Source organism: Thunnus maccoyii, chromosome 11 (assembly GCF_910596095.1).
Source record: "Thunnus maccoyii chromosome 11, fThuMac1.1, whole genome shotgun sequence".
Lineage (NCBI taxonomy): Eukaryota > Metazoa > Chordata > Actinopteri > Scombriformes > Scombridae > Thunnus > Thunnus maccoyii.
Genome location: NC_056543.1, coordinates 9,981,155 through 10,006,984, shown reverse-complemented (window position 1 = coordinate 10,006,984; position 25,830 = coordinate 9,981,155). Strand labels below are relative to the sequence as shown.

Genomic DNA, 25,830 nt, shown 5'->3' with positions numbered 1-25,830 from the left:
GACGCACAAACCAAAATTTATATAAACACTCCCACATGTTAAGTAATCCATGAAGTAAAACCGAGAATGGACAGTGAGGCTGAATCCAAAACCCCCATGTGGGCAAGAAACAAAAACAGGAAGGGTGAAAAAGCATAGAGACACATACCGAGGATGTACAGTCTCCTGCCAACCAGATACTAAATAGCCACACTTATTCAGTCCTCACACACACGAGCATCCAGAGTTCACGAGGAGGCCAGTTACACTAGTCGCCTCCTGCTCTTCCACTGGTCACTCATAGTTACTTTTTAAGGAATTAATGCATGTACATAAAAATACAAATATAAGAAAAATGTGCTTAATGTGCTTCATAGTCAAGAGCAAATATCTGTAATGTCTCAAACAAGACCCCAAACTCCTTCTACAAAAGTACATAAAACACACATGTATACACAACACATATACTGTAGCGTAGCATGCGGCTCAAACAATCATATGTCAAGAGTAATCCAGACTTTATTCTCTGAAATGATTTTTTTAACATACAGTTCAGAAAGATATACATCCTTTGGTCACACTTATGTTGTAAACATTCAACTAATTATTCATTTTATGAGATCATCTTCATTGGTTGAGCTGTGCAAGGAAACAGTTATAATGGGGTAGTTAAGGTGTAGCTAAGCGTTCAGTGAATTTTCACCTATATACACATTGCTCCACATATTCATCAGCCAAACATATCATTAACTTACACTGGATGGCTAGGTCACTGCATAATAACCCTTTCAACTGTGACTGCACGGCTGCAGTTGTGTTTAAAAAAATAAAACAGTTACAGTAGTACAATAAAATAGATAATACATTTCCATTAAAATTCGATTCAGTTTTGAACTATTTCATGGAATTGTGCTTATTAGATTTCTTGCCAGAAGTTGGATAAGAAGGTCGGTATAAATTTCATTTCTGTGAGATCAGCACAGAGTCCAGCATGTGTTTAGAGTAGCTTAATACAGGAAGCAGGGAGGAACAGCTAATCAAAACAAAAGGGAAAAAAAAAAACGTCTGCCAACTTTTCTAAAATCCTTCTATTTACATCTATCTTGTTACCTAGAAATACATCCAAGAGTCAGGTGGGTTTGGTCCAAACTAGAGTTATGACACAGTGCAAACATGGCAGATGAAAATAGGACTTCTGAGATGCTGCGTGCATGCATTAGGCTCTTGATCAAATCAGCTCCGATGTGAAAGCTAAATGCTCATTAAATCACAATGTTTCCTTTGATATTTCTACGTGTGTTAAACACACAAGAAACAATGTGCAAATATAAGAGATATGGAGTTTTTGGAAGGCACCTGTGACAGAGGTAAGGTAGCTCCTTCCCCTTGCTTCTAGTCTTTGTGCTGAGCTAGCAAAGTGGTTAACATAGTGGATGCAAAAAAAATGAATGAAAAATAGACAGAGATGAGAAATATATCAATCTTCTTGTCCAACTTCCTTTTAAACAGAGAGCAACAGATCCATGAAATTTGCAGAACAGATTAAATACAAAATAAAGAAAATCACATTATTTTTCTTATAAAAATCATTTGATGGAATTCAAACTAAATGAATACAGAATACAGTGTTAGCAATATGACAAAAAACATGAAACTATTTTTTTTGAAGAATGAAAATAGGGAACAGAGCAGGACTTGGTCGAATCCTCGCGGAACTATGTGACCTATTTGTTGAGTCGAGAGCGCAGCTGAATTCCTAAGACTCACATTGATACCACCTCACCCCTGCCGGTCAGTTTCACCGTGTGACGTCAGGAGTCAAGGGCAGGGGAAGGACAGAATGAACAAGAGAGACACAGAAAGAGTGAAGGGTAAGAAAAGGGGGTAGAGGAGAGAGGGGCAAAGGGAGGAATTGAGGGGTATAGGAAGAGGCAGGAGATATAGAGATGGACACTCAGAAGAAAAAGGGTAGTACCGAGTGTGACGGCAGTGTGATGGCAAGTTCGGGGAGTTAGTCAGTCTGTGAGGGTTGTTATCAGACTTGAATGTGTGACACTTTGAGTGGATTGTGTTGAGGAATGCTTCACTTAAAAAAGGCATACAGTATGTGCATTCACAGCGAGTGTGTCCTTCCATGTGGTACAGTCACTACTGCAAACACAAGACGTTTTTTTTCATAGCAGAGTCACCGCTGCTGAGCCTTCCGCGTTTATTAGTGTGTTGTCCAATTCATGTCAGTACAGAAGGTGAGACCGTTGCCGGTTGCTTCGGATCTGCCCAACTCTCCTTGTGGGGAGCTTTGATGAGACATGAGCGAGGAGGATGGAGGGAAGAAGGGGACCTGAGGAGAACGAGGTGGAGGTGAGAGAGAAGGACAAGCGGGAGGGCAATGATGAGAGACGGGAGGTAAAACAAAAGCGAGATTGGAGGGTAGCGATGAATGAAAACAGCGAAAACGAGAGGAAGATGTATGCGAATGAATGACGGAGAGGAGGATAATACAAAGAAACAGCTTGTTTAACATGAAGAAACGTAAGAAAACAAGGGGAAAGCAAAAGCAGCAGAGGAAAATTTGAGGCAGCTGATAACGTGGATGTGAAAGAGAGAGCTTCATTCTTTGAAGTGTCATTCATTGCATATGGACTGACAGGTTGGCAGGTTGACTTTGTAGTCTGGCCCCGGTATGTTGAGGGTTTTCTACAGCTGTGTCAAGAATAAGGGCTCCCCTTTTACTCTGTCATAGGACATCATGTGCTCATTTAGCCAGGTAAGGGCTTTGCCAATGATAATCACAAAAATGTTATGTTAGTGGACAAGAAACAACATGAATAAATAAAAGGCCCGGCAGTGTCAGGGTAATGAATAAGCCATGCAACTTATAGTACATTGCCTTTGCTACACTGTACGCTAGTGTGCATTTAAGTGTGCTGTGACAAGTGTTGTGACATGAGCACTTGAGTTAAGTGAAGTGGACGGGATGTCTCTGGAGCGTCAGTGACCTGGCTTTGCACCTCTACAGGCTGAGGTCTGATGGCTCGTGTCAAATCTGTGTTTATATATTCAGCACTGAAGGGCCCCGAGTTGGAAACTTTTATTCATGATGACAGCTTTACTGGGAGCGTAGGAGGCGAGGGGGGCATTACAGTTTCCCATCGCCATTGTAAAACAGTGACTTACTTCATGATCTTTGGCTAAGATGGTCTGCAGATGACCTTTTCTATTATACTATAGATAACAATAAAGATTTTTTTCCCCCCAATGGCATTGATCTATTAGTTATCTAATCTAACTTATGATAATATTACAGAGAAGTAGAGAAAGTAACACAGGAATGAGAGGCAAGCGTCAGAGAGAAGGCAACATAAAAGATAGGGATGAGGAAATATATTGCGCCATTGCAAAAAAAGTAAAATGTATCAAAATTAACAATCATTTCTACATTTACATTTAAGTTTGGTTAGGAACTATTTGATGTTGTTGCACATATGTCAAATAGAACATAGCTCTGATTTGGACTATTTCTATAAATAATTTGTCAGTGGTTTAATAGTTAAGTAGTATATATTAACCCATTGGACCATATTGTAAGCATTAAAGCATCGTATCACGACTTGAAATATATATGTAACGGCTGTATGGATATATTTGCTTACATTATCAGGAGGATAGCTCAAGGTCTGAGTGCTCCATGCAAAAATCAACTGTGAAATTGTACTAAAAGCAAGAGGAGAAAGGCGTAGGAGGAGAAAAGGACGAACACCAGGGATTAGTCTGAAGATATAGCAATGTCTCTTTCAATGCATCCTCCTCATGTCAAGTGAGTCAGTTGTAAACTGTTGACATGGATAAATAAGAACTCAAGAGGTCATCTGATGGTAACATCTTGTGCTGATACACAGTGTTGGTAAAACATTCTTTTTATCCTCGGAGAAGTTTCTGAAGGCTCGACAGCCTTGAGAACACTGGATCAAGACCTCAGAGCAATATGGGCCTCTACCTGTCTTCTCAAAACATGTCTTGAAAAGCCTAAGAAATGTGTTTTATGGAATGGTCAGCAATTGCAGCCTTTAGGATTAAATTTTACCCTTTCAACAACAAAGTCTGAAAGATCATTAGTGTGATAGGTCGTCACTCTGTATACGCAACGGCCTTATCCAAGGTCATGCCTGTGCATCCTGCTTTTAAGTGTAATAAACAAAGAAAACAAAGAGCCTCTGCTCTACGGTGATGACAGGCAATCCTCTTATTTCAACTGACGAGAAATTTACTTTACTAGAAGCAGGATCAGTCTGAGCTGTAAATCTAAATGAGCTTTTTTTCCCCCCCAGAAGCCAGAGTAGTCTGGTCAGGAAATAAGAATACTTAATCTACGCTGGAAAAAGGCATGTAGGGGGAGTAAGGTTTTCTTACCATCTAACCACAAAAAACCTGACATTTTCTTGGTTAAGGCTATAGTATCACTAATATTTTGGCAATAAAATGACTCATTTTTGAATTTTGTTGTAGTATGTTGTACAGCAGTTTCCAGCTGGAGGATAGATAAGAGTTTTAAAAAGGAGCAGGTTGTTCACAGGACGTTAGATGACTGAAAGAAAAGACACACTAGAGTGCACCAAAAGTCTTAAACGGAACAGATCCAAAGCTGAAATCGTATCACATCACTGATTCATGATGCCGAGCATAAGATCCCCACATAGCATCCAAAATCATCACATTATTTCCTCCACCGATTAGGTTGACATTTCATGCTGATCAAAAAGTGGACAGACAGCGAATCACAGGAGACGATTCCACCGCAAGAGAGCCCCTTTTCCAAAGCTGAAATCATAAAGACCGCCACTGCACGGAGGATTGATTTGTTAAAGCAAGAGCTACTGCGAAGCTCGATGTTTGATGGTACCTACCTGGCCTGCCTCCAGACATTTCCTCAGTACATGTTAATACTGGAACACACAGGGGAACATTGCAGGTTTATAACAGAAGATGCATACATACCAGTATGCGTTTGTACATATATGTATGGATTTGCTTGTTAAGAGCAAGGATATAAACTGTTCAATCCCCTCAGCACATGAAAAAACAAAACAAAAACAAAAACAGACATATGGTACATTTACACACACTGCTCAAACATGGCAACGTTTTTTGACTGAGGGGACTGACGACTGAGGGAAAACAATACAGCAGAAAACAGGAGACAATGAGCTGTGAGATAGAAATCTAAAAAAACCCAAACAAATAGCAAATACAGGTAGTACTGAGGAGAAGTAAGCTGATTACTTGGATTGTTTTTGTATCGAATGAAAGGCAGAAAATCTGTATCTGTATATCTGCCTACTGCCCGTCTCTGTCTGCCTTTGTATCTGACAGCTATCTGTACATCTTTCTTGTGTTTGAGTCTCTTCTTCTGTTATGCTGCAGTATATTACACACACATGCATGCATGCAGACACAGAAGTGACTCCTTCCTTGGATAATCATGTTTGCGAGAAATACAACAGCCAAACATGGAAGGTATACGCAGGTGCAAAAAGAAAAATGCACAGTTTCTCTCTGCCTCCCTCCCTCCTTTCTTTCTTCCTGCCTGCCTGCCTGCCTGCCTGCCTGCCTGCCTGCCTGCCTGCCTTCCCTGGGCACAACCAGGCCGGGTCAGTGGATAAGCCATATTAAGCCAATGTCATGGCACCTATCAGCCTACTTCCTACAGCACTCAACAAGTATTAGTCGGCCTGCCCTAACTTTTCCTCATCTGATGTTGTTTTACTCATCATTACTGAGCGGTTATAAGCTGCCTTTGGTGAAAGGAGATCCCAAATTAAATTAAAATAAAATGTATAGCCGTTTACAAGAATCAACTCTGAACCAGAGGGGAAGACTTAAATTATCCAGGTACCCACCTCCTCTTTTCTCCTCCGGGACTCCTGGGTAGAGCCTCTATTTCCATCGTTCCACAGGCAACAGCAGGTACCGGGTTGACCACAGGCACGCCTGACCAGGCACCTCTACTGGGAGAAACCTGGAGGGGGATTGAAAGAGAAGAAATACGATACTGAGCTCACAAGTTGAAGAGTAGGGACACAGAGATGGGCTTAAAGAAGGATGAGATTGGGAAGTATTTAGGAGATTTAGGAGAGGAAGGAAGTAATTACATAAAATAATACATAGCTGAAATCTTCTAATCATTATACTTTACTCTCACTTTCTACTGTGTGTGAAAACATCTACAATTGCTGGCTTTGTGTTCTAGCCTGTAGTTTGATTCTCACTTGATACTCTGGGTTTCAACTGTGGTTTCAAACCCTGCTTTAGTTTGTTGCACTGTTCACTTTTGTACAATGGAGGAGGGATTTGAAAACAGCAGTTGGTCTCCCTTACCTTGTTGTCTTTGCTGGAGCTGACTCCGTTGCCTGAGGAAAGAACCCTGAGGAAAGAAATAAATTGAGATTTTATTCAAAGAACAAATGGGCCAACACCTCTGAAGAATTCTTAATGATGTATATGGATTTATATTATAAAGAAATGACTTTGATGGTCAGATTTTTGACCACACTTAAAAATAAACTCTGTAAGTCTCCTAACTGTGTCTAGCATTAAAGCCATAATTAATGAGCTACATTTTATGCCAATGCAAATGGACAACTTTCCTAAATTCATTATTATACTTACTGATTATGCTTGTTTTGTTTACAGTCTACCAGATTATCCATGAGCCAATTTGCATTTCCCCCCATCCTTATTTAAGACACCACTGCTAAACATTTTCTACATGGCATTAAATATTGTTGTTTTAAAAAAAGACCTGAATTTTTACTGTGTAGGTCTGTTCAGTCAGATTGAATGAAAGGTCATAGGAATGCTCTCCTTTATCGTCGAAATGCTTTGACTCAACAGATCCCATGACTGCTTGAAAGTACACTGAGATCATGTCTTTAGCCCACACACATATCCCTGTAAAAAAAAGGCTAACTCTGTAACAAGATTATAGCCAAGCAATGTGTGAGTCATAGTACTCTAGGCAACAGTACTTGATACAGTACATGTGAATACATTCATATTTTGTGATTTAACTGAGCAATTTCCACTGAAAACATTCCACTGTTGTTTTTTATCACAAAGTGAATGTAAAAAGCTAAAAACCTCCCCAAACAAAAAAACAAACAAGAAAAAACAGGATTACACAGCAATCAATGTATAAAATAAGATACTATTTCTACACAAATCAACTGATATGGATGTAAACACTAGTCACCCTGGTGTTTACATCCACAGATAAAAGACAGAAAGTCATTGAAACACTCAATGGTGCAACAACATTGTTTAAATATCAGTGTACTCACTCCTGGGGGTTGAATGGTCCTGTAAAAACACAAAACAGAACAGACAGTGAGTGTTATGTCCAGACTGATACTAAGATGTAAACATGAAAAACATCTGCATGCAAGGGTAATATGTCAGTGTGTGTATAATGTATACTGTGTATACATGAGCTATGTTGAGCTATGAAGAGGTGAAAATCACAAGGCCACAGATGTCTGGTGTGCGATTTGCAGTTTGTTTATACTTCTTTTTGTCTGATTTCTGGAAGTACAGCCTCTTATTGTTTAATTCATGAACAGATTCTTCTGTTGCTCAACTGTGGCTGACCAACATTCGGACTGGGCTTTCATGGCTTTGCTCACAATCACTGATTCTTGCATTTGTACCGTTAGCAGAATCTGCTGCTAGCTAGCAGTGGCTTGTTTTTAGCCAAAGTAGCTAGCTTGTGCTCCGAGACAGAGACTTTCACTGGGTCGTATTTCTGCAAGACTCTGGAATTATCTCGCCTGTGTCAGTCGAGGTCCGCCACTGACATGAGATTGACATCCTTCTCCCTCACAAAAGTCGGATTGTATCTGGATCAGATACAATGCCCTGTGAAGACTGCCAGCTGCTCTAAAAGGCAAACAGGACCGCCTCTGCCCAGGCTAAAAAGATATCAGCGATGATCTCCGCTATATCTCACCATTCTGTGAGATCCAGTAACCCGTCTGCAACCCTCCTCCTGCCCGACTCCCAATCACCTGGCTACCTGGACCGAGGTAGTGGTCAGGGGCTGCGAGAAGAGTGGTCACCAGGCAGTCTCACCACCTCCCCTCAATCTTTTAAATTGCTTCACTGAACGAAGCACCAATGCTTGGTTGTTTGGTTAACCTGCAAAATGCCTGTCAGACGGTCTGAGACAGTCTATGCCACCATGAGGTAATCCGCACACACGATCAAAATCATGCTCACTGCCACTGTAAATTTACTGGTAGGGTCCCTGTTACAAGTGAAATTTCTGCAACATCTGGCTAAATTCATCCCCTACCACTCATGAGACATGGACTGTCAAACTCACATTCAGCTGCTGTACCTGCAAATCACATCCCAATCTGTCTAAAACTCAGACTCCTTGAAAAGGTAGATTTTTTATCCAACTGCTGTCCCACCTGGCTCAAAACTCTTCACAGTACTGAGTCTGTATTAACAAGAATAACTAATGACTTCTATCTAGCTGCTGACTCAGGTAACTGCTCCTCCCTCTTTCCTAGATCTAACTGCAGCCTTTCACACCGGAGGTCTCCGGTTCTGCCTTAAACTGGTTTTCTTCATATTTATCCAACAGATCTTTCAATGTCTCTATTAGAAACTCATCTTCTTCTTCAGCCCCCCATCTCCTGCGATGTCCCCCTAACTTGGTCCAATCCTCTTCTCCATCTATTCGCTTCAGCTAGGCCATATTATTTAAAAACACATTTCTTTTCACTGTTATGCAGATAATACACAGATCTACCTCCCCCTAGAGCCTAATAACTACAACAAACTAACTGATCTCAATAACTGTCTTCAAGACATCAAATCCTGATGTTTGTTTACAAGGTGTTAAATGGTTTCGCCCCCTCTTACATTGCAGAACTTCTGTCCTCATATCACAGTGTTAGAGAATAGCTCTGGTATTTCTCCTGAAGTCTCTGTAGGTCTGTGTTGTCACTTTGGGCTCTCTGTGACCATGTGCCTTTACTATTATTATCATTATTACCATCATCATTTTCTATCCTCTATTGTGTTTCTTTCCTTCTTTTGTTTTTGTTTTCCTGTGTGTGCGCTGTGAGGAACTTTGGATCAACTGTATTTTGTAAAGTGCCATATAAATAAAGTTGAGAGTATGTGTATATATGTTGCTATATAATGTTGATTGTTATGTACATGTATATATTTACTGTGCAGTGTTTGACTGTTGTGCTCACCTCTGTTATGCATGGTTCTTCTGGAGTAACGTCGACTGGGTCTTCTCTCAAAGGAGGCTGACCGCCGTGCTTTATTGGCCTTGGTTGTCTGATACTCTGTATTTCCACTGGCCACACAAACACAAAAACATATTTTACACTATTAAGGCTTTCTAAATGCTAACTGTCAGCAATACAGACCAAACCATTAAATATAAAGGAGAACTTTTCCTAATGATTTCTGGATAAATTTGTCCCAGAAACAGCAGGGACAGGGATGACCCTTGCTGAACTCTGGAACCATCCAGGCGATAACCTTCTACTAACAACAAACTCTGTAACCCCTGTGTTAAACCAACATTACTGCCAATGCTTATCCAACTGGGTAATGTTTAAACACACAGAGAGGAGAACTACTTGGCTACTGCAGTATGTTGACACTGAGTGCCTGTCCTGTACCATTGCAAGTATCTATGTGTACACATGTGGGGTATTTTTTTGTATGTACAAGGAATGATACTGTACGTCAAACTGAGATTATCTCTGTTGGTACGTTCAAACACACGGTACAGAAACACACGGCTCTAAATTTGTGGGCCTTAACTTGTCCGCTTCCCCCCTCTTCTTTTAAACAAACCCAACTGCATTTGTGCCTGACACCAGTTTCATCTGCATTTCTATTGTCCCTAAAAGTCACCAGTGCTCAAGACGTGCTGCCCACAACACACCAGACGCAGAGTACTCATGGTGACTACACTAATTTTTATAATCAGACTCTGAAATGTCAAATTGCAAACAAATCTCTACAAAATTAGAAACAAAATGGCTAAATATAAATAGTTATTAATTACATATGAAATAATTGATTGCATTTCATCTCCTTTGATGTCAATATTTATTAGCAGCACCTATGGTAGCAGTTAGGTTGTAGGAGCTATTTATTAGTTTGCTTGTTGTTTTATTAACAATAATAATACTATGGGCACCTGAGGTTATGTACAGTAAGTAGGCAGGCAGGTGGTGGACCAGCATGCACCTGGGTGGGCCTATGGTTTCTTACCAGAGAAAGAGAGGCAGTAGGAACCACACTCTATTTGTTTTTTTTTTACCCTCACTCTCCTTGTAAACTGTAGCATGTTTTCTTCCATAATTTCTTAAAGGTTTGCTTCAGTGAATTCAGGCTTACACTAAACTTACATCTCATCAATAAAGGAACCTTTTCCACTTCTCACATTTTCTATATTCCTTCTAGCAAACTTTAACCAAGACATCATGTAAACATTTTTCAACAGTAGCCTTCTCTTTGCTACACCACCATACAGCTGAGACTGGTGAATGCTATTTTATAGGCACTGTAAGCACTCTCACCTGTACGGCTTCAGACATACTGAAATGTTGTGCCGCAGGGCTGAACATTATTAGGCAAAACTCATTCCCAACAAAAACTTGTGTTCTTACTGTTGCCGTGGGCATAAAGTTTATTTTGTAAATCTAAAAAAATTGCCAGAAAAAAATTTAAGCCCTCTGTATTTGATACCAAAGGATATTGGAACACTTATGTACTCAGTCTGCCTAAAAAAAAAAAAAAGTGCCTGATCTTTCAAGTACATCCATCTGTTACCTGTATCTGAAGCGTGATCCCATGCGTATGAAACCAGAGCGTGCAGAGTTCTTTTGTACCGGCCCTCTCAGCCTAAAGAAAGCATGATGTTCCACCGCACACTTCCAGAGGTGCTTACAGGCCTTGGGGTGGTCCATCCTGAAGACGAAGGTGTGCTCCTGTTCTTTGCCCTGGAGAAGGTTGGTGTGGGGTTAGATTTGATTGGTACAGAGGAGAGGATAATGTCTCAGTGGAGTAACATACAACATGTACTGTTAATACTGGACATCTCCGGTCAGAATGCAACAGTGGCACAGTTTTTGTATCATGCTCCACTCAGGTATAAAAGATCAAATTCAACACAAACTGAACAGTCATTTGAAACTCCTTCAGTGCTAACATTTTCAGTAAAAACAAAACTAATGTGCTAGCTCCTACTTGTGGAAGGAGGCTGATATGTAAAGAATGAATGGCTGCACTACAGTGTGCAGGTGCTGACTCATTAATCTGATTTCTCATTGTGGCCTAGATAAAAGCCTCCCTGGCACCACAGCCAGTAACGAAACTAGCGCTGGAGCCGTTCCAGTGTCACAGTCATATTTTTTTTGTACAGTTCTTTGTTTCCCTCTTTTCATTGGTTTTCAGGAATACTTCTTGTCTTCCACAAATGCACCAAAACACAGGGATTAAACTATATCCTGCCCAAAAGAGACCCTGCCCTGACCATCTCTCCCAAAGCTGGAAAAAACCCCCACAGACTTTTACACGAATTAAAATGACAAACCAAGATTTGTACAGAGTGCCAAGTCCACAAAGCACTTGCAGTTTTCTTTTTTAAATACTTTTAATGAAGTTCTAAACCAGCTAGGAAAACCTCTAAATAAAAACTGGTGAATTTAAAACACCCATGACTGCCTGGTTAACTTCAACAATTCTCACTTGTAACAAGTTGGTTTTTATAAAGCCCTTCAAAATTTCAACAAGGATGGCTCCCTAACTCGACCTAGCCACAGTAAATTCAGCAATGTCTTGCATCTTTACTGTTCAGCTGACAAGGTAACATGTCACTCATACCATCTGATCCCAGGTCCTCTCATACCCTTTTATGTCTAAAGTAGGACCTGACCACCGCGGTGAACTCGAAACCAAGACTTGGTTCAAGTTAGAGATGCAACAATTACTCAAGTAATCGATTATTCCATTGAAATAAATCGCCAGCTGTTTTGATCATGGATTAATCGTTTTAGCCGAGCAAAAATGCCAAAAATTCTCTGGTTGAGCTTCTCAAATGTGGAGATTTGCTGCTTTTTTGTCATATATGAAAGCAAACTTAATATTTTTGGGTTTTGGACTGTTGGTAGGACAACACAAGACACTTCACTATTTTCTGACAACTCATAGACTAAATCACTAATCAAGAAAATAAAGATAAATAATTGATAATGAAAACAATTGTTAGCCCTAGTTCCACTTGGGTCCTCTGGTTTTTAGGGAGTTGAATCTTCCCAAAGACCTCTAAAAGTAATGCTCAAAACCACATTTAATACCCAAACAGAGAAAGAAGCAAACAAAAGCCAGACAAACTGTGCATTCTGTGACATTATTATTAGTCACCTGTTTGTAGAACTTTTTTTTTGACAATGGGACATGACCATTTCACTTCCTCCATCCGATGTTACATAGAGAAGACAAGATTTACTCTCTAAATAACCAACAACTCTCAATGCAATGAAGCTCTGACAAGATTCACAACCAGTTCTCGCTCTGCTGGTTTCTTCAATGAAGCCGCTGCTGTATGTGTGACAGACAAGCATCTTGTTAGAGAATCCAGGTATGTACAGTAAATTCCTGTGGTGACAAGACTAGCATACAGTATATAACAGCTGAAGACAGAGTTAGGAGGCTAGAACTATGTGTGTGTGTGTGTGTGTGTGTGTGTGTGTGTGTGTGTGTGTGTGTGTGTGTGTGTGTGTGTATGTAGGAGACTGGTGCATACCAGAAATACCAGAGGGGGCAGGCTTCTTTATTAACCTCACACACAGACCTCCGGGATGGACAAAAACAACCTCTCCTGCTCTCTCATATACACTAGCCTCTGGGTACTACAATACCAAGTCTTGTTTCATTTTGATTTGGAATAAACCTCTTTTAGGCCTTGGGCACTACTTCAAACAAAAGGTTTTCAGAGGACTATTCCTTTTATTAAGAAACAAACAAAAGAAAGCTCTGTATGTTTTTTACATGAGACAAGCCATCTCAAAAATGACTTGCACGGTCTGAGACTAGAAAGCGAGAGAAGGAAGTCATGAAGATCAGATCTGTGGTACTACATCTATTTGTTTAAAGTTGTAAATAATGTGGTGGATTGCAGCTGTAGTCAGTTTGGATTCACAGGGGTACTGTGGTGTGTATGTTTACGATTGTTGCACATGCTTTTGTTGTTTCAGCTCAGTGCACAATCAAACAAAATCTGTGCGTATGTAGACATAATTTGTCATATATTCACCAATATTTGAGTAAATGGAACATACTGAACATACAGATGGAAGACAGAAAAGTTGATACTGCTATAGGAGTGATTTGGGAAGTCCCTATGCACATTTAATGTACTTTTTTTTTTGGTCATGAAACTGTGTCAATATTGGAATCCACTGGAACGACCTTAAATCCAATCTGACTGAACCATCTATGAACTATTTGAGCCTGGTAAATGTTTGATACGTGCATAAGATGGTTAGGTGCTCTTTCAAATTTCTTCACAACCCCACACCAGCATAGAAACTACCACAGTGCTTATGATACAAACCATAATTAACTGCAATGAAATGGTAATACACTGCGGTGTGGTGTTCATTTTTATGGTCCTGACTGCAACAGGAACAAAGTGAGGGAAGTACAGTACATCCATAATAATTATCAGGTGCTGTGTATAGGGAGTACTGAGATTGGGTCATTAATATACTGATTTCAAGAGTGATTACTATGAGAGATTGAATGTACGTTCTGCATTTTCAACATCACACCATATGGCGAGTATCTGAGTGTGTGTGTGCTCATGTTCACCTGTTCATCATCCTCCACTACCACAAGAGTCAGTTTGCTCTTCTTGAAGTCCAGACGAGTGATCTTGGGCCTAAAACAGCAAGAAAGAAAACAAAACGTACACACAGGAAGGAATGAAAATTCAAAAGGTGTGTCTACAAGGCATTTAACAGTTCATTACATGAGGTCATAACCAACATACCAGAAGAAGAGCCCGATCTTGGTTTCTCCTTCAAACACCAGAACTCCAGTGGGTGTCAAACCCAGACTGTACTCATTTCCATCTCGTGCCTGCAGGGCAGAAATGGAAACGAAGATGGATGAGGAAAAGAAAAGGAAAGAAAAAAAGAGACATCAAATAAGACAACACAATGACTGTGTAACATGTTTATGTTGTTATACACATTCACTCTACTCCCTGTCTTTCATTAAGTGCACTTCCTGTTTGAAATCCCAGCTAGGATACTGGTATGCAAGAGTGTGTGTGTTTGTGTGTCAATTACCTTGACCATATGCATGTCCACTCCATACATTTCTAGCCATTTTGCTTTATTCAGGTAGTTGATCTCAGCTTGCGCAGGTGTCTGACCCCTGAAGAAGAGGAGGGAAAACTGGCGATAATATTCTTTCAAGCAAATGCCTACCACTATTAGGTTAGCAGTTGTTAACAGGTATGACTAAGGCTACAGGAAGCTGTAGCTACATTGCAATAAAAGCCTTACAATGGTTGGCCAATGGAAAGCTTTAATTGTGAGGCAGTGATGGGAAATGTTACAGTATGTTAGCATGAACAAAAACAACTTCAGCTCCAAGCTGAGAGGATGAAAATAGTTTGCCACCAGTATTATTGTTGGAGATTAGCGGGCACTTGGTTACAGTTAGAGGGAAAAAAAGTGGTGTTGAAGGCAATAAGCTATACTATAATATTACTGCAGTGTTACTGGTAAGTGTCCAGGCCCAAACCTGTACAGCACACAGACTACAGAATAAAGCAGATTTCTTAAGATTTCTACTATCTGTAGTCATTTTTTAAATACATTCCTCCTCATTAACATTCGGTTTAACTGACCGTCCAAAGGTACAGTAGTTTAGTTACAATGAAAAGCTCACCTGCACTCTTTCCATGCGTTGTATATAGCCAGCTCCACATCCTCTGTCTGGTTGGGGATGAAGCGAAATTCTGACACCAGGTCCAGACTATGTTCTAATGGGTCACAATCACCTAGCTCAGCTGAAAACACACAGACACACGCATATTTATCAGTTCATGGTCTGAGCAACTTATAAAGTTCTCTGCACTGTGCATTTAACTGGTTAACTGATTGTTTTCCAAACATTGTTAGAGACAGTATATATAATGGTATGTGCCCCAAGGAGACAGAATACACGATCAGAAACACTTTTATATATAATAAAAAAACTACAACCTTCCATAAGTTCCCAATGATTGCAACAGCTATTTGATACTATGTGAATAAAAAGAAAATAACAAACAAACGCTCCCCAAATGTCACCACACAAAACCTTGTGTAGCATCAGTTCAGGGACTGATGGGTATATCTCATCTGTTTCTGGACAAGAGGTCATAGATTTTATCAGGTGAAAAAAAAGAGAAAAAGGCAAGAAAAACATAAATTATCACTAGATGAAAAAGAAAATAACGTGTTCAGAACAAGACAAAGTGAAAATTTATCTCTGGAAGTGTAGTGAAGGTTTCCATCCAAATCTCTTTTACCACAATTTCAGAAAACTGATAAAAGAAAATGTGAATTAATGTGCGTTTCTAAGCACTACAGTTTTGTGAATATTAGTAGTTGAGCAGATCGTGGTGCTGATTCTCCTATCGAGTGCAGTAAACCACAAAAAGAAGATGGTGCAACACAGTGATGTAAGTAATAGTGACAGTCAAAGCTGAAGTGATGGAAAATGTGATACAAATCCTGGTGATGAAGAGCATAACGGACAGCAGAAATGGAGAGAGCAGCCAACATCACAGCTTCTTGCTTTTGGAAAGGTTTTGACAGCCCTGTGTCAGTTGCCCAGAGATGAAGAAGAGCTTAGGGACATTTAAGTCACATGCCTCCTGTACCGCACCATTAATTTGCTAAATCTGTTTCCATCGCACTCTGTCGCATTTACTTTTATCAATACATCAACTTTTCCACTTCATTCAAGCGTAAAAACTTTTTTTTGCCATATTTTGACTTTTCCAAATTTCCAGCCTTTTCACTCACGGTTTTTTATGCGCAAATAGAAAAACTGCATAAAAAAAGGGTGGATGAAACCCATCTAATGTTTAGCTAGTCCAGCTGTGAGCAAAGCCTCAGGATGTAGAGGAGAGAAAATATAATTTTATCCTCTCTTTATCCTGGTAAATGTCTGTGGACCAACAACATAACTCTGAAAAAAATGGAAGATAAAGAGAGAAAGCTCAACTGAAGTAGAGAGAAAGAAGACAGAAAGGGAGCTGGATTAGGGGGCCTCTGAAGAGGATGGAGCACTAATGAGCTGGCATTTACCCCACAGTGACTGTGTGTGTGTGTGTGTGTGTGTGTGTGTGTGTGTGTGTTTCCAAGAGTTTGGTTTGTGCACGCAATCCCATTCCATAGACATCTCCACCAACTCAACCTTTGTTCCTCTGAAGCAGCATTCTTCATATTGCAGGTAAACATTGTCGATTTAACCATTAAAACCATTAACTGTAAATATGCGTAGTCTAAAAGGTATGGGCTCTTTGCTGCTCAACATTTGGTGACAGAGACTGCTCCACTAGTGCATTCCTAAATGTACTGTATGAAGCTAATGAAACATTAATTTCCCTGAAGTGGACACTAGACTGTCACACTCTTACTTTAAACTTCCAAAATAAGCAAATATTGCCAGAAAACAGGTGACATTATTCCTCACACAGATATATGACTGATGTTACCTTGAAGACTTAATGGAGGCAAGAAGTACAGTAGCAGCAGAGATGTCACAAACAAATTTAAAAGTCTACAAAGAGTTTCTCTTTCTTTAGTCAAAGAGTTAAGATGAATTACCCTTGGATCCAGGATCATCTAAATACGTTCTCTAATTTCCACTAAATTTCTGATAATTCTCTAGTTTCAACTTCTTAAATGCGAATATTTTCTGTTTCTTTAGTAACCTGAATATCTTTGGGTAGTGAACAGTTGGCAGGGGCAACCAAAGACATTTTGAGGTTGCACCTTGAGCTTTAGGGAACTATTTGATATTTTTCACCATTTTCTGACATTTTACAGACCAATCGATAACCGAGAAAATAATCAACACATAAAGTGATAATGAAAATAATCCTTTAGTTGCAGGCCTAAACATATGATTGCACCAGCAAAGGCAGGGAAGAAGAAGGCTGCAAGCCAATAAACATGATGTAAACAATGTAGGTTTCAAAATGGTCAAAAAAACAAAAACAAACATCATTGCTAATGTTTCATGAGGAAGGAAGTGCATTCAACAGGTTTGTTAGACCTCAAGAATACACACAATTCGTTTTGGTGGCTAGCGCTGCATGTAAACATAAACTTTGGGTACCTTGAATGCAGAGGAGCAATGGTTCTTAATGTTATATGTCACATGTGTCTGCAATCTCACGCTGTTGTTAGTCAAAGCTACACTACTCCTTGATTTGCAATCTTATTGTAGTGGAGGGGTTAATGTGCCTCTGTGACCATGTTGCCAGGAGTGAAGGGTCACCCAGAGCAGATGGTGATTCACAAAGACAATCATGACTGGTTCAAAAAGATCAAAAATACTTTTGTGGACCAGGGAACAGAAGGTTCCACTCCTGCAGCCGGGCTAGTGAGTGCATGGTGATGTCAGGTGAGCGTTTGGTGAGACACAGCTCAAATGAGATGTGGGGACATTGTTTTATAGGCTAAATGTAGTCACTGCAGCTAACTAACTAACTACATGTGTGCTACACAGGCCTTTTGAGGTTCTGTACAACCAAGACAGTACATGTCTCAATTCTGCAAAGCAGTGTATGCTGCAAATAAAGCCCCCCCCCACACAAACAATGGACAAACAATGGCAGCTGTTACAGAGGTGATCCCAATTATCAAAAACATGGTGTGAGAGATTCCTGGAGACCTGCTGAGCTTACCTTGTAGTGAGAAGGCAGCCAACTCCACCGCTGTTTCAAATGGACATTCTAGCCTGAAAATACAGACATGTTAAGAGTCAGTCACAGCAAATTTAATGAAGCTAAAACACTGGCATAAGACAGTCAAATTTCTCTCTGACTCCCAGTGAGACCTACTGGTCTCTACCACATCCTGTTAGTATTTAGCCAAACATGACTCTGACTACTGACACAACATGTCATCATGTATGAAAAAATGTTAATTAATACACAAAATTCTCAACAGGAAAAACAACTGATAAAGAAAGATATATTGTTATGTTCAAGTGATTTGCAAGTTAGTTGTGAGAAAAAATAGAATAAATAATAAGATAGCAGGGCTACTTTATTATGACAAACACATTAGTCAGCAAAAATTAATGTCCAAGTGGCCAGTAAAAAGTTCAGGCCAGTGATGAGTTGGCTATTTGGGCCAGCGGTTGAGAAAAAAGTTGAATTGTTAGTGTTTCTAAGCTTACTCTCTGTTCCTGTCTGCTCTGACATTGGCTCTGTGAGTGTCGGCTCTAGCCTAGGTGGTGCCCTGGTCAAGGTCTGTGCAACAATATGTCTACTGACTGATCATCCGAGCGTGCTCAGTATCAGCTTCGATCACCTGATACGTCATAATTACCGTGGGAGAAAATATTCTAGGAAATAAGTAACCTATATTTAAAATGTATGTTATTAAAATTCTATTGCCTAGTTGGCTACTGAAGTTTTAAACTGTTGGTACAAGCATATAAATAAATAATTTTTTGGAATTAGTTTCTATGACTTAAATTATTTGTAGGACATTATTATGAACACAACTTGACAGCTGTGGCTGCTTGTTAATTGATAGCGCATCACATTGCTGCTGGCGTCGGTGTTTTATCTCTATTATTGTCTATTCAGGTTGACCGCATTTGGGATCGGGTCTAATTATCCTCGGATCTATCCTCTAGACCCCTAGCAGAAATCATTACTTGTTTTTTTCTTTCTAACTCTCTGCTGTCGTGCATCCCTACAGTACTTTAGTGCCCCAAACACTTGCCTGTACTGCCTAAACCAGCAGCCGGCTCTGGGCTCACTCTGATCTACACTTCCAATTACTTATGCATACAGTAATCGCTACAACTGCTGGGAGCATCTAAACTGTTACATATGTAGCTGGTGAGCCCTTGTCAGGTCTCTTTAATGATATGGCGAGTATGATAATAGAGAAACATCAGCCTTAATTTAATTGATCTGTCTATCTTTGTTAATGAATATTTATTTGGAGTACTGTGACACCAAGAAAGAGTTTTTTTCTGTATACATTACTTCACTGGAGGTGGATGGTATTTAAATTGAAATGCAGGAAAATGACTTACTTTCCACTGAGGATGTCTTGCTTTAACTGTAACACAAATAGGTATCTGAAAGAAGAACAAAATGATACTGTTAAATGTGGTGATGTGGTGAACCTTAATGAAATATAATGACAGAAACAACCAACTGGTAGCAAGGAACACTGGATCAATGGGCAAATATCTGACAAAATGCTTACTACAATGCTTAAGTAGTAGCTGATTCATGAGTTTGAGTAAGCAGGAGTCCTGCATGTACTTAGTCAGCTCACTTCATTCACTTTATTCATATATTTACTCACACACACCAAAGGAACAACCTACTTATTTTTAAACCTATGTATTACAAATCTCTTCTAGCAGATTAACAAAATAAACAGTCAGAAACCCCCCATTACACAGGGGTTTTTAAACATGTGAACATAAAGAGTAAATTAGCTAGAAAGTTCACGTGTATGTCTTAACTCACCTGGTGAGCTCCTCGTGTAGGTTGTTCGGTTCTGAGGAGTAGAACTTAACTCTCATGTGAAGGCAGTATGGTGGGCCAACTAACAAGAGATTTCAAAATAATAGTTTAGTGTGAATGTTATTAAACTTTATAATCATATACTACATATCGTAAGAAGTAGCTGAGAAAGGGTAAAAAATAAAATGTAGTAAACTTGTCTTAAAGAACAGATGTACCACAAGCACACAGACACACACTAAATATACAGAAGTGTGAATGTACTTTACAGGATGACGTATGTGAAGTATGTGGGACCTCTGTATACTTACTTTTCACTTGCTTTTTGATACTTTTTGTAACGTCGATCCAATGCTGAAACAAAATGAAGATGATAACAACTTAAAAAAAGCACAACAGCTCCAACAGTGCAGAGACAAGTTACTTTCACATTTGAGCTTTCAGGTCTGTTTCTCCACAAGGATTAAAGTGTTACAAATATTTATGTCATTAAGATGTGTTCAACTGAATGAATGAACAAAAACTTAAGTCCAGGAGGTCTTTTGTTAAGATGTATGCACGCATGCGCGCAAACATACACACCAAAGTCAGTCTTCTGTTCTGTGCTGTAATTCTTCTTAGAAGTTCAGGCTCTATGAGGCATGAACAATGTCAAGGAGGGTTGGTGGTGTGTGTGTGTGTGTGTGTGTGTGTGTGTGTAAATTAGAGAGAGCGAGTCAGAGAGATAACAGAGGAACTCTAGTCTCCTCTCCCCCACATTCCTGGTTACAGCCCTCCCTCTCTCTCTCTCCCTCCCTCCCTCTCAACTTCAGCTCCCTCTCCCACCCTTTTGACTCTCCACCTCCACCCCTCTCCTATGTGTCCCTCCCTTCTGCTACATCAGTCCTTCAACCAGTTCTCCCTCCTTCCATGGCCTTCACAGAGTATCAGTGTGAAGGAACAGGGTCACTGGCAGACCGGTAACTTAAAACGGTTTGTCTCGGAGCACAGCCTGACTCCCAGAGCTGACAAGAGTCCCATAACCAATCCCTTTAGCCCATTCACTGAAAGGGGAAACGTCCCTGCCTAAAGATTTACTCCAAACGAGCGAATAGTGATTTGGACTGAAATATGATGAGAAAACTACCTGAAACACTTCAAGCAGGAAGCAAAAGTACCAACGATATACATTTACAACTCTGATTATTTCATTACAGTAAATATTGTGATGAATTAATTACCAGTATCAACAATCACAGGGACATAAGTGCATTGCAGGGTATTTTTGATCATATTTATTTGTCCCTCATGTTTCAATATAGTCTAGGAGCCAATTTTCTCATCATTAATTGTGGAAAAAAACAACAAAAAAAAGAGGCTACCTGCGGTATGGCATGAAAACAAACAAAAAAACAAACAAACAAAAAGAAGTAAGGATCTCTTACCGGCACTTGTGCCGAGTCCATGAAGCGCAGTCCAAAGTAGTCTTTCTCTACAATGTCCAGATGGTACATGATCTGGTCAAACAGCTCCTCACCTTTGGCTTTTTTCTGATAATGGAAGCACATAAACAAACAAATACAGGACTTCAATAGTGACAATTTTTCTGGGCAACACAGTCATTAAAAACTACAGAGCTGTTATCTAGTGATGGTGTTTAATTGGGCTTAAAAAAAACCCAGACATTCACAGTGAGAATCTTGATACTCATGAATGTGGTTGTGTATTGTCCACACTAATATTGGGTGAGGATGCAAAGGAACTCTGTTGACAATTTTTCTTCCATCATAAATGAGATCTTCTGAAAGAACTAAAGCAGGGTTAATAAAAAAGTTTACATTTGATTTGTCTGAAGAGGCACTTAAAAACATTGAAACTCTTCTTCTTCTCTAAAATGTTGCTTTGAGTGCAGTGTTCTGGTTTGGTTTAACTTTCCATGCTCTGAGTTGTGTTTTATGAATTTAAATACAGGTCTGAGAAAAATATTAACGCGAGTACAAAAACTTTGAATAGGTGCCGTCCTTTCTAACAAGGCCGTACCAGTTACTGCCTGGGTCCTGCCTGGGACTGGGAGATCTCTACCTCACATGTGCACTCACACTCACTCGCTCTCTCTCTCTCACACACACACACACACACACATACACACACACACACACACACAGGCGTCCGTCTTCCAAACCCCAACATGAGGCACAGCGACAGGGTTGCCATGGTAACGGGGGCTAAAGTGCCCCAGACGCCCAGGAGCTGAGGGAAGTGGGGTAGCTGGACACATAATGTGATCATCTGACTCTGTTAGGAAAAAGACACCGTCCGAGATAAGTCTGCAGCTGCATTTCTTCCTCCTGTCTTAATTTTTTCCCCCCTTTATCTTTTCTCTCTGATCAGTATTTTTTTTAATCTATCTTTGTTCTTGTACTGAAATGAGATTTAACTCTTTTTTTTCCCCCTCACAGCAGCTACAGTTGTAAAAACATTTTCAACAATCTTCCTGAGAATCAGAAGGGTATTAGTCAACCACAACATCTCTAATTTATTGCCTCTTTAAGCCATCATGTGAAACATCAACAAGTCAGGAAAAAGTATTTGCACACTGAATTATAGCTCCCAAAGTCTTTTTCATCATTGACTGAAAAAAGGCAACATTTCAGCCTTACAGGATCTTCATCAGGCTAACGGCTGACGTGACGGAGAGCGAGACATATAGACACCAAATTAGTTACGTCATGCCAACGTCATCACAAAGACGGTTTCTGGCAACCATCGACACATGATCAGCTCGTTAACCGTGACTGAAGAAGGTCACAAAAATAGTCCCCACAACGATATATATCTAAAAAATGCCCCTATGTTAATTTTTCAAAATGTTTTTAAACAACATTGTATGACCAAATAACAAAACATTATCAATTCCAAAAGAAGGAAAAAAGGGGGGAGCAGTCACATTAAACTATTCAAAACCACTCCAATACATATTCCTAATCTCCTTAGTCTAACCGTTAGTGTCACTCTGAAAGATTAAACCGATCGATCTATCAAAAAAATAAATAAATAATGTTGTAAATCAATCGAGTAACAGGTCAAGGGCTGAGGCTACAGGAGGAGAAGTTTACAGAAAAGACTTTATATCAAAATCCTGCTAAATAATGCTAGAAAAATGATAGAGTTGCTGTTGGTAGTGCTTAAATAAAATAATGGAGTGTTATCAGAGCAACATAAAAACAAACACTGAGGATTTTTATATGCTTATTGAAAAGTTGCACTGACCACTGTAACTCCTGTGCCACCAGGTGAACAACACACAACTACACAGCCTCTTTGTAGCTCTTTTTTTCAAATGAACATGAATGAAGACTGTTTCTGTCTTTCTATAAAAGACATATTTGATGCATACTGTATGCAAATCACACAACTCAGTTCACCAAGCTATAACAGCGGACCCCATGCTTTTATGTTTGCAGCTCTACCTCCAACTGCTTATAGTTTACTTCTTTGACTTCTAAAAAAAAGGTACATTTAAGTGATAGGGACCATGGGTGCCGTAGAGGTTTCCCCTGCGTCTCCTACATGCGCACACTCACAGTCCAAGAGAGCTCCTGGGCAGCTCAGGGGGGCTGGCCCCATGCTAGTTGGCATAGCTGACAAGGCATACCGCACCCCTACAGTACCCTGGGAGTGAGAGTACAAAGGACTCATTGTGAATGTGTGTGTGTGCATGTCTCTGTGTGTGTGTATGTGTGTGTGTGTGTGTGTGTGTGTGTGTGAGCGCAAGGCCTTGTTATAGTGCCTGCAGTATTGTTCAGCTGTTTGTGGTCTTTCTGCCTGCGAGCATACGGTTCTGTCTCTCAGCCGCTGTGTCCTGATCTACTGCTGTGCAAAAGTGCGTTAAACCAAGAAGAAGTGCGGTAATGCATCGGTTTTCAAGAGCCAAACCACAATGGATGAGACAAGCAGAAGTCTAGTGGATTATAAGAAGGAAAATCATGCTGTTTGGTGGATGTTTTTATGCACTTAACTGTACTGTAAACACACTTAAAATGGGAAAAAAACAGGAATAACAACCTTAACCTCTAATTTCAGGCCCATTACCCATTGCACTGTAAACTAGAAGTTAAAGAAACCTTCTACCTCATCTCAATGATGCATCAATTCACATGCCCATTTAAGTACTTTGTGTGCAGATACCAAACTCATCTAGTACAGGGACACAAGGTGACCACAAGCTTCAAAACTTGCTTTGAATTATCGCAGACTAGCCACAAGATTTAAATGTTCTCCAGAGAGTCCTGACTCCATCATGACTGTACTTTACAACAACGATGCTGCATCTCACAGGCACGGTTCAACCATGGCTATATTAAAAAATTGGCGGGGGGTATCTAAACATGGCTGCACGTTCACCCTCATGAAAGCTGCTCAACCAATGCATAGACCTATTTCTATTTGATAATGTAACTAAAGTAAACTAAAATGGAGAGTAAGGGGTGAAAGATCAAAACAAAAGGCAGAGAGGTATAGAAATGAAATGGAAGGAATGTGAATGTGAAGGCTTTGTGGATTTATGTATGGTCGTTGGTCATGGATGCGGGCAAACAGAGGTATCCTAGGAGACAACTTTGGGTGGCCTTACATATTAGTGACACATACACACAGTTGGAAAGCCAGTAAAGCATATGAATGGGCCCTATTCAGTTTTAGATTATGCCTTTTTTTTATTTACAACCACTTGAACATCTTAAAAGAAAAACAAACTGCGGGGGTCCCCCCCCAAATTTCTGCCAGCTGGAGTTGCCTTGACAACTATTTAGCAGACACCTGGTAGTATAGAAACCATATGATGGAACCAAATGCTTAACTGTGTAACAAAAGTCTTATTGAGCCGAAAAGAGGCAAAAACATTTTTATGTGTTTTGCAGAACAATGTGAAGTAAGACAAAAGATCTGCACACTGTCCTGATAGAGTGAAACGTTGCTCTGTTCATTTAAATGTCGCTGGGAGCCATCAGTTAAATATGGAAATATCTTTTGTCTGGCCTTTGTCTTAAGTTTGCTTTTTGATCCAGCACCTGCCTGGAAAAGTTTTTTTGGACGTGCACACTCCACATTCAGGTTGTCTTTTGCAGAATTACATTATTAAATCAAACTACAACAAAGCTATAGTCTGTAATAGACGACCAAATTGTGTGCAATTTTTTTTAATAGATATAATCGCTCCTCCTCCATCATTGCTAGAGACATATGCTATACGTAACGCAAAGACAGACTGTCAGCAAAAGGCTGTAATGTGCACAGTTAACTTTTTTCCCCCCTTTCCAGAGTCTGTTTAACTAAATGATAAGTCTGGCAAATGATAAGTCTGGCAAATGATAAGTCTGGCAGAAAAGCAGATAGTGGGAAGCTGCAATGTTTCCCTGCAACGTTTCTACTACTATCACAAGATTTGTTCTGTATGTCTGTGTTCACACTGGTCCTTCAGTGTTCTTCATGTTACCCAGCTAACAGAGCTTAGGAACAGTGGATGTTGTTTCTTCTAGCACAACAAAGATAAACAACGACTTGAAATTAGTCTAAATTAGAAACTCCAAGTCACACACACACACACAAAAAAAATCATTCAACAAGGCTTTGATGAACAGTCGAGTTCTTATTTTATTTATTCTTATTTTTCCTGCACTGCTTCTAGCAAATGTGGCAGACCCTCACCCACGACTTCAGGAAAGCCAAAAACGCTGAGCATTAAATTTTTCTGAATGGTGATGCAAATGTGCTGCCTTAACAAAGTGTTCCCTCCCAGTTTCAGTAGGCACTACAGTATCTGTTGACACAGGGAGGCTTTAGCCTGATGAAAGGAAAGAAAACTGACACAACAGAGAAGAAAAACCTTTGATTATATCTGATTAACGTTGAAGGAGAAACTCGTTTCAACCAGACTTACGACATCCGAGTGGGACTGCCTGTTTTTAAAGATGTTAGGGAAGCTGCAGTAAAGGAAGAGCTGAGCTAAACGAGGGATATTAAGGAATATAGTGAGCTCATATCCATCA

General features: G+C 39.9%; 1 protein-coding gene across 1 annotated transcript in view; it reads right to left on the bottom strand.

Moving 5' to 3' along the window:
- The window catches only part of epb41l5 (erythrocyte membrane protein band 4.1 like 5), a 39,493-nt gene that overhangs the window by 9,736 nt on the left and 3,927 nt on the right, over positions 1 to 25,830 (bottom strand). Inside the window, exons 3-16 of the mRNA XM_042426394.1 lie at positions 21,229 to 21,333; positions 20,116 to 20,158; positions 19,808 to 19,886; positions 19,363 to 19,407; positions 17,993 to 18,045; positions 14,977 to 15,097; positions 14,370 to 14,457; positions 14,069 to 14,157; positions 13,888 to 13,957; positions 10,846 to 11,015; positions 9,246 to 9,352; positions 7,317 to 7,335; positions 6,355 to 6,400; positions 5,877 to 5,995 (exon numbers count right to left, since the gene is read on the bottom strand). Coding sequence (XP_042282328.1) covers positions 5,877 to 5,995; positions 6,355 to 6,400; positions 7,317 to 7,335; positions 9,246 to 9,352; positions 10,846 to 11,015; positions 13,888 to 13,957; positions 14,069 to 14,157; positions 14,370 to 14,457; positions 14,977 to 15,097; positions 17,993 to 18,045; positions 19,363 to 19,407; positions 19,808 to 19,886; positions 20,116 to 20,158; positions 21,229 to 21,333 — 1,154 coding nt within the window. The remainder of the gene's footprint in view (positions 1 to 5,876; positions 5,996 to 6,354; positions 6,401 to 7,316; positions 7,336 to 9,245; positions 9,353 to 10,845; positions 11,016 to 13,887; positions 13,958 to 14,068; positions 14,158 to 14,369; positions 14,458 to 14,976; positions 15,098 to 17,992; positions 18,046 to 19,362; positions 19,408 to 19,807; positions 19,887 to 20,115; positions 20,159 to 21,228; positions 21,334 to 25,830) is intronic.